The 9,604-nt window shown below is 36.7% G+C and overlaps 1 protein-coding gene across 1 annotated transcript; it reads left to right on the top strand.

Moving 5' to 3' along the window:
• Positions 1-1,340: 1,340 nt before the first annotated feature.
• Positions 1,341-9,036, top strand: LOC127536069 (mucin-13-like). Its single transcript, XM_051955480.1, has 2 exons — positions 1,341-1,417; positions 8,218-9,036. The coding sequence occupies exons 1-2, from the start codon at positions 1,355-1,357 to the stop codon at positions 8,761-8,763; spliced, it is 609 nt and encodes a 202-aa protein (XP_051811440.1). The 5' UTR covers positions 1,341-1,354; the 3' UTR covers positions 8,764-9,036.
• Positions 9,037-9,604: the final 568 nt, after the last annotated feature.

Below are 9,604 nucleotides of genomic sequence, written 5' to 3'. Positions count from 1 at the left end.
GTGTCTTAGTCGCCGTATTTTTATCAGAAATCAGCTCCACGAGGCTGGAAGAATGTGAAAGTTCATAATGCTTGTGTTATCAGAGGAACGCTGCAGGTGTTGTTGGGTTTCGGTGGTTAAATTCCACTTCCAGGTGAATTAATCCGACTCTGGTTGAAAGTGAAAAGTCAAACATGAAGAGAAAACAGATTCATCAAAACAGAAACTTGTGTGAACTTAAAGCCACGAGTTTCAGCCTAAAGTTAAAATGAATTAAATAAAAGATGGTTTGACTGAAAGTGGAGCTGATTGGTGACAAAAGAATCTGTGAGAATTTTGTTGGTAATTATCACAATTTCTAATGTGTCTAACATTTTTATTTTCATCCTGAAATGAAGTTAGCCCTGTAAAACGGTTTTCTTTTTCCTTTATTTATTATTGTTTTATATTTCTACTAATACTATGTTGGCTATTTTTCTTCCTTTGTTTGGGTTTTACTGGGATTTTAAGTAGAAATTTCACCTTGTGCTGAACTGAAAAAGTTTTGAGGTTTTGAGGACACTTCCAAACATGTAACTTCATTCAAATTCACCATTAAAACATCATTTCTCTTGTTTAAAGAAACTTAAGAGACAGAGGTCTGTTGCTTGTGTCAGATAAACCTTGTTGTATGATCAAAGTGTAAAATAAAAAAGTTTATTTAGCAATATGTGCAGCAAGAAGTCACAGAAAACAGATATTAGATGCTGTTTAAAGTTATATTTGAGGGAGTTTTCTGTGATTAATCTACTTTCAGCTCTAAGTACACACAAATATTCATTGTTAATTGAAAATATGGATAAAATCATTCAAATTTAAGCCACTTTCAGAACAGATTTCACCTTAATGTTCAAAGTAAAGCTCAATAATTAACATTTATCGCTATTTTATTAGTGATTTCTCCACTTTTGGAGCACAGAACTGTTTGTAAGCGCCACAAAAAGCTATTTTTCGCATATTTTGGGAAGCAACTGCACACCGAGGTGTGTCAACATGAATTAAAAGAGGATAAACTGCAGAAATGTGATCTGGGGTGTCATATGGCAGCACCCTGGGACAATCCCTGGACTCCAGAACTTCCTCACCCAAAACAAAGTGTAACCTGAGTCCGGAGACGACATATAATATGATCCTCTCTGGACTGGAATACAGCAGAAGGTGTTCACACAAGCATTTCCTGGTGCCAGAATTCAAATTTACATGCGGATCTTATCAGCTGCATTGAGGTCTTCAGGGTTTTTATCTGTTCTGTTATCAGCATCAGTGTTGTGCAGGTATAAAAGCAGAGGAGGGGAGGTGGAGGCAGCCATAAAGGACAAAGAAACTCCACAGGAAGATGAAGATGACCGAGATGTTCGAGGTCCTTCTGACCTTTCTGATGCTCCTGAGCTGCACCCAGGTAAGAAACTCTGAATCCAAACTAAAAACCAAACTCTCCTCCTCCTCCGTTTAGTCTTCAGTTTGAATACGAGGAAGCTGCCATTTGTTTTCTGAGCTTAAGTGTGGGGACATTCAAATTCTCCAGACGTAAACAGCATATTTAAATGGATGCCAGTCTATGCAAATGGCAGCAAGAAGCAGGAAAACACAAAGAGATTTGTGAAAACATTGATTCAAAATCATCTTTTAGTGTCAGCAGATGGAGTCAGAAAAGTCTAAAAGTTCAAATTTTCAGATTTCTGTGCACCAAAGTGCAATAAAGTTCCCATAAAAATGCAAATTCAAACATTTACAAGATCTTTTTTTGCTTACTGAGTTAAGAGCTGAGACGGATTTCACCCCTGACCTTTTCTAGTTCCTATACGAGTCAAAAACACAAATTACTTCACAAAATATTACCTTCACATGTTAATAATCATGAGTAAGATATGCGAACTTTTCATCATTACGAGAAGCAAGTCTACATTCTCCTTGGAAATATTAATAATGTAAAAAGAATAATTATTTTTAATAATAATAAATAAAATAAAACAAATAACTAAATTTCATAAAATAAATAAAATTACATTAAAAATTAAATTAAATTAAATTAAAATTAAAAACAAACCTTGGAGAATCCAGGGAGGCCAGTGAATGTTAATGATGTAAAATAAATAATAATACTACATTATTAAATAACAAAATACAATTTATATATAGTAAAATGAAATGAAATGAAAATAAATTTAGCAATTCACATAAATAATAAAAATACACTAAAAAACAAACCACTAAAGGACACTAAATGTACTTCATAACTTCCTTGGAAATTTAAATAATGTAAAATGAATAATCATTTTTAATGTTAAAAATAAACAAATAAATACATTACATCACAAAATAAAATTTACTAATCCACATTAAAAAGCAAACCTTGGCGAATCCAGAGAGGCAAGAAATTTTTAAAGATGTAATTATTATTATTAAATTAATAAACAATAAACCAAATTTTAATTAAACAATTCCCTCAAAAAATAAATAATAACAAAAACAAACCTTGGAGAAGAAGAGAGGAGGCCAGTAAATGCAATTTGTATGGATGTCTTAATGATGTAAAATTAATAATAATATAATATTATTAAATAATAAAACAAAATTAAATTAAAATAAATTAAATTAAAACAATTTTTTGAAAATACCCCCAAAAAAGGCACATGGAGAATCCAGGAAATCCTTGTATTTTGAGGGGTTTGTGTATATATTTCTCGTAATTCTACTTTAAAATTAATTAGTTTAATTTCCATACTGGAGGGTCTCAGCCTTTATATCTATTACTGCAGGAAGAGTAGTATTTTATATAATTTATTTATGTTTAAATCTGGAAAATGTAAATTATTCATGTAAAACTCCATCATAAACAACGCTGCAGGGTCTTAACCCAAAATGTTAACTTCTTAGGCTGGTGTCTGAAGCCAGTTATATTCTTTTTATTTACTAGCCACCATTTTTTAAATCATATGTCTGAATGTAAAACAGTGAGTTTCCTTTAAAACTGAGTGGTTGGAGTTATTAAACTATTATTTCCGTGTGTGTTAACAACGAGCTCCTTTCCTGCTTTTGATCTGTGAAACCTAATCCATCACCAAACCTTTTTTAGCTGGAGGTCAGCCGCAGGGGCCCATTCATTTCCATAAAAACTGCACATAACCTGTGAGGGTAAAAGATAAAGAGGAGATGTAACACAACAGACACAGCCAGAGGACTATTATATAACACAATCTGCCGATCTCTGCTGCTGCGGACCGACCGACCACAGCGATATGCAAAGCGGCCTTAATGCGTTCATGCTCGGTGCAGCAGGTGCTTGACCTTTGCATGGTTGTACTTACAAAAGCTTTTAAACAGACCGACGCTGCGCTGAGGGTTTTATCTGCAGCAGGAAAGACACTAAACATCTGATTTGAAAGAGCACAGAGTGGAATTTACCACATTTAACACTTTCCTTATGTTATACTTCCTCCTAATATCATCTGTTCATCATCTGACATTTAGATGATCACATTTATGTTCCTTAAAGTACATTTTTATCGATTATTTCCTGCAGAATCTACCACTAAACTAAATCCCTCTACTTGATTCAATGCAGTGTTACAAGTTAAAAATAAATCTAATTTACTGAGATAAACCTTTATTTGATTGCTTGGCTTCACATAATAATATTGCATCAGCGAAATTTTGTGTGTAATCTGAACTCTGCATTAGTTGGTTTAAAATTAGTTATGTCGTAGTTAGTGATGATCAACTCAGAGTTGGAGTCATTCATCTGTAGGACATTCTGGGAAGAGACATCGGTGGTACCAGAATTTAATGGGACATGTAACAGGAATAAAACCAGCACCACTTTTACGTATGATATTGTTGCAACTATTATTTGGATTGTTGACATAATAATGTCTGTGTAGGTTCTCATTCATCCAGGTCATGGTTATCCAAAGTAGTTTAAATCAATCCACTGGACTTTAAGAAAGTTCCTTGAAGACGTTTCACCTCTCATCCAAGAGGCTTCTTCAGTTCTGGTGGTGGTTGGAGTTGCCTCAGCTCTTTAAACCTCTGTGAGGTGTGTCCAGGGCTATTATACGACCATCGTTGAGTCGTCAGATGAGTTTTGGTATCGGTCGTTGGAATAATATCCCTGGACACACCTCACAGAGGTTTAAAGGCTGAGGCAACACCAACCACCACCAGAACTGAAGAAGCCTCTTGGATGAGAGGTGAAACGTCTTCAAGGAACTTTCTTAAATTCCAGTGGATTGATTTAAACTACTTTGGATTGACATAATAATGTTGCATGAAATAAATATTGTGTGTAATTTGAACTCAAATTTTAGTGTTAGTTGATTCAAAACTAGTTATGTAGTAGTTACGTACGACCACGTCAGGTTTGGAGTCATTGAGCGGCAGGAAATTCTTGGAATCCAGTTTTTAATTTCAACAAGAACACAACAAGAGACGTCAGTGGTACCAGAATTTTACTTTAAAACCAACTAATACAGAGTTCAAATTACACACAAAATGAAAGTGATGTAACATGATTACTGCAACTGGATTCCAAGAATTTCCTGCAGCTCAATGACTCCAAATCTGATGTGATCACAACTAACTAGTACAAAACTAGTTTTAAATGAACTAATGTTGAAATTTGAGTTTAAACTCCATGGATACACAGATGACACACTGTTGTTGCAAATGTTTGCAACTTAAAAGGTTTATCGGAATCTGTAAATGTATTTATTTCAGAATTGGAGTAAAATTAAACAAAATATTGTAAAATAATACTTCATTTCTGTCATTTTACTAGTTGTCTATGATTTTGCAAAACAGGAGAAATCTATCTAAATTATACACAAAAAATGCAGCTACCATGCTCAGGTTTAGAGTCATTCAGTTGCAGGAAATTCTTGAAAATATTGTTTTTAATTTCAGTATCGGTGGTACCAAACTTTAATTAGACATAAAACAGGGTGTCATCTGCATAGGAATGAATAAAACCAATGCAACTTTTAAGTATGATATTGTTGCAACTATTATTTTGATGGTTGACAGAGTAGTGATAAATAGAAATGTATGCAATAGTTGATTTAAAACTGAATGGAAGTTGAGGTTAAAGGCATTAGAGGAGATTTAATTTCCTACGACTTTGAACGTAGCATGCGCACATACAACCTCTCCCTCACCCCCCTCTAACCTCCCTCCTCTTAACATTTACGAAGAAACACCCCCCTCCAGAAACTTGCGTAGGATTCGTTAAGTTGCCTACAGCCGCAGTATAATACAATAGTATATTTTACCTGTCCAGAAGGAATTTAGCAACCAAGGCATCTGTCTTTAGGTCCATTTGTTGCTTGAGCTGACGCCATTGCCCAAATGACTCGCCAATAATCACTTTTGTTTTTGCATTCTCGCGATCCAGTCGTCTTTTTATTTTCTCTGACCTCAAAAAATGCCTTTCTTTTACGGGCTGGGTCCCCCTGGATCTTTATCTGCCATTATGTCAAAAAAGATGAGCAAAACAAGTCGCCAGCTAACTACGAAGCTATACCAAAGCAACACATACAGAAAACACGTAAGTCCAAGGCGTACGTAATCTACGTAACTAGGCCTGAGCCGGAAGATTTTTGATTGACAGGAAAGGGAGCAAACCAAATGCCTCGGTCCGAGCGCTTTGATTGGCTGATGTTTTTCAGGTCCTGCCATGTCCACAGTTATTTTTTTTAAATTTTTTATTCTTTTAGAAACCATACATACAAGTCCACTAAAGGTCAGTATATTAATTTTATGTGAATCAGACAAATTAAACAACAAAAACATCCTCCATAATGCCTTTAAGTCATTTATTTCTATGCAGATGACATCATGTTTTATGTCCCATTAAATTCAGGTGCCACTGATGTATCTCATGATGTCCTTGTTTAAATTAAAACCTGGATTCCAAGAATTTGCTGCAGATCAATGAGTCCAAATCTGAAATGATCATAGCTAACTACTACATAACTAGTTTTTAATCAACACAGAAATTTGAGTTTCAACTACACACATATGCAGATGACACCCTGTTTTAATGTTTGCAACTTAAAAGGCTTTTCTGAATCTGTAAACTTATTCAGCTAGTTTGCAGCCATGTGATTAATTAAATGCTTGAATTATTATTAGAGTGCATGTTTAATTGTTTAACCCTTAAAAAGCCGGGACCGAGTATACTCGTTCCCGCTTACTCGTACATACAGCCGAAACTGAACATTCTCGGCTCAACACATGTGACTTGTTCATGATTGCTAATTAACATAAAATATGCACACACCCGTATGTTTGGTAAGATATAAACATTGGCCCCAAATTTGCTTATTTCAAATGATAAACCCGTATGAGCCGTTATAACGAAGCCACAATTACGAAGCTCTTATCGGGGCTGCGTACCGGCCGAAATTCAACATGGCGAACGTCTACGGCAATGCGACCTAGCAAGACTTGATCGATATTTTTATGGATTAGGTGGTTTTACTATATGTTTTAGTATACACACGTGGACAAAATTGTTGGTACCCCTCAGTTAAAGAAGGAAAAACCCACAATTCTCACTGAAATCACTTGAAACTCACAAAAGTAACAATAAATAAAAATTTATTGAAAATTAAATAATCAAAATCAGTCATCACTTTTGAATTGTTGATTAACATAATTATTTAAAAAAACAAACTAATGAAATAGGGCTGGACAAAAATGATGGTACCCATAACTTAATATTTTGTTGCACAACCTTTTGAGGCAATCACTGCAATTAAACGATTTCTGTATTTGTCAATGAGCGTTCTGCAGCTGTCAACAGGTATTTTGGCCCACTCCTCATGAGCAAACAGCTCCAGTTGTCTCAGGTTTGATGGGTGTCTTCTCCAAATGGCATGTTTCAGCTCCTTCCACATATGTTCAATGGGATTCAGATCTGGGCTCATAGAAGGCCACTTTAGAATAGTCCAACGCTTTTCTCTCAGCCATTCTTGGGTGTTTTTGGCTGTGTGTTTTGGATCGTTGTCCTGTTGGAAGACCCATGACCTGCGACTGAGACCAAGCTTTCTGACACTAGGCAGCACATTTCTCTCCAGAATGCCTTGATAGTCTTCAGATTTCATCGTACCTTGCACACTTTCAAGACACCCTGTGCCAGATGCAGCAAAGCAGCCCCAAAACATTACTGAGCCTCCTCCATGTTTCACCGTAGGGACAGTGTTCTTTTCTTCGTATGCTTGGTTTTTGAGTCTATGAACATAGAGTTGATGTGCCTTACCAAAAAGCTCCAGTTTGGTCTCATCTGTCCAAAGGACATTCTCCCAGAAGCTTTGTGGCTTGTCAACATGCATTTTTGCAAATTCCAGTCTGGCTTTTTAATGAGTTTTTTTCAGCAGTGGTGTCCTCCTTGGTCGTCTCCCATGAAGTCCACTTTGGCTCAAACAACGACGAATGGTGCGATCTGACACTGATGTACCTTGGCCTTGGAGTTCACCTTTAATTTCTTTGGAGGTTGCTCTGGGCTCTTTGGATACAATTCCAACGATCCGTCTCTTCAATTTGTCATCAATTTTCCTCTTGCGGCCACGTCCAGGGAGGTTGGCTACTGTCCCGTGGGTCTTGAACTTCTGAATAATATGAGCCACTGTTGTCACAGGAACTTCAAGCTGTTTAGAGATGGTCTTATAGCCTTTACCTTTAAGATGTTTGTCTATCATTTTTTTTCGGATGTCCTGGGACAATTCTCTCCTTCGCTTTCTGTTGTCCATGTTCAGTGTGGTACACACCTTTTCACCAAACAGCAGGGTGACTACTTGTCTCCCTTTAAATAGGCAGACTGACTATGAGTTTGGAAACACCTGTGATGTCAATTAAATGACACACCTGAGTTAATCATGTCACTCTGGTCAAATAGTTTTCAATCTTTTATAGAGGTACCATCATTTTTGTCCAGGCCTGTTTCATTAGTTTGTTTTTTTAAATAATTATGTTAATCAACAATTCAAAAGTAATGGCTGTTTTTGATTATTTAATTTTCAATAAATTTTTATTTATTGTTACTTTTGTGAGTCTCAAGTGATTTCAGTGAGAATTGTGGGTTTTTCCTTCTTTAACTGAGGGGTACCAACAATTTTGTCCATGTGTGTATGTACTTCTCCAGAAACATGGCCTTGTAAGAGTTAACTGAATGTAGTTCTTTGCTCTGTGGGTCTTCTACAGGGGCAAACAAGCGGAACAAATGCAACAGGGACCAGTAACGGCACTGATTCGACAAGTTCGACTCCAATGACCATGCCGACATCCGTCCAAACCTCCGTCCCCTCCGGCAGCCCACCGACCTCACATGCACCTCCGGCCTCCTCCACGCTCCCAGCTGCCACCACCTCATCCCAGGGACCTGTAAACTCCTCTGGGACTACTGAAAGCCGTGGAGAACCAGCCTCCACCACTCTCCCAGCTACCACCACCTCATCCCAGGGACCTGTAAACTCCTCTGGGACTACTGAAAGCCGTGGAGAACCAGCCTCCTCCACCCTCCTAGCTACCACCACCTCATCCCAGGGACCTGTAAACTCCTCTGGGACTACTGAAAGCCGTGGAGAACCAGCCTCCACCACTCAGTCGTCCACAGCCTCCACCGGAGGCAGCAGTGCTTCGACGATCTCAGCTACGACGTTACATGGAGGATCTGAAGCTCTGTTTGGAGGCTGCAGTCAGCTGATGGTGGCCTCCGTCTCTGTCCTCATCTACTGGACCCAAGGCTGAAAGAGTGAAATCACAGACTCTGGTTCTGTTTTACATTAAACCCAAAAATCTTGTATATGAAAGTTAAAAAGATGGAGCCCTATATTAATACTCTAATGGCTATGAAGTACTTTGTTTGCACTGAGCTCTTTTCCACCTTTTAAACTGTTGCACAAATATATAGAAGCTACATAAACTCCATATTTTACACGTTAAAGCTTTATTTCTGTCATGAACAGTGAAAGGAAACAAAAAACTGTGTTTTTATGGCAATTAAAAGGAGAATTGAACTAAGACTCGTCTCTAAATGTGTTCATAAATGTTACATTTATGTTGGGGTCGTTGCATCTCAAATCATCAAGAGGAATCTAATCAACTCCATCAGATTTTTATCAAAAACTGTGTATTTAAAATGGTATCTGTGAGATTCAAGGTTGATTTATTGAGTTTTTTTTATGAGATTATACATTTTAAAAAGTTGCCAGTTGACCGACTTTCAGCAGATTTTTTCACACAGTGAAATTTGAGGATTTTTTTTAAAGAGCAATATCCCAGGAAATATTAAAGATAAAGCCCTAAAATGTTCTATTTTTCCATTTTCAGACTTCAGAACTTTATTCTACTTAGATCAGACTATCGACCAATATTTTAGTTTTTGCGTTACAACTCCTCAAACTTGCTAAATCTGTTATGAAAGTTAAACAAAAACTATTTTAGCTCACCAATAATCACAGATTATTTCATCAACTTGTCCAATATTACAGATTCCAAACAATGACATGTTGTTTGATCCTATAAAAACGTAAAATTGGAAGCAAATCAGAGATAAATGTGATGATTTGAGAAAGAGTGAGTCATTTTC

The sequence above is a fragment of the Acanthochromis polyacanthus genome, chromosome 11 (genome assembly GCF_021347895.1).
Source record: "Acanthochromis polyacanthus isolate Apoly-LR-REF ecotype Palm Island chromosome 11, KAUST_Apoly_ChrSc, whole genome shotgun sequence".
Taxonomy (NCBI): Eukaryota; Metazoa; Chordata; class Actinopteri; family Pomacentridae; genus Acanthochromis; species Acanthochromis polyacanthus.
Note: the sequence above shows the minus strand (reverse complement) of the source record. Positions and strands in the feature narration are given on the sequence as shown.

Coding starts and splice junctions, on each gene's coding strand:
- LOC127536069 (XM_051955480.1), top strand. CDS start 1,355: ATGAAGATGACCGAGATGTTCGAGGTCCTTCTGACCTTTCTGATGCTC. Junction 1,418..8,217: donor TGCTCCTGAGCTGCACCCAG/GTAAGAAACTCT, acceptor GGTCTTCTACAG/GGGCAAACAAGCGGAACAAA.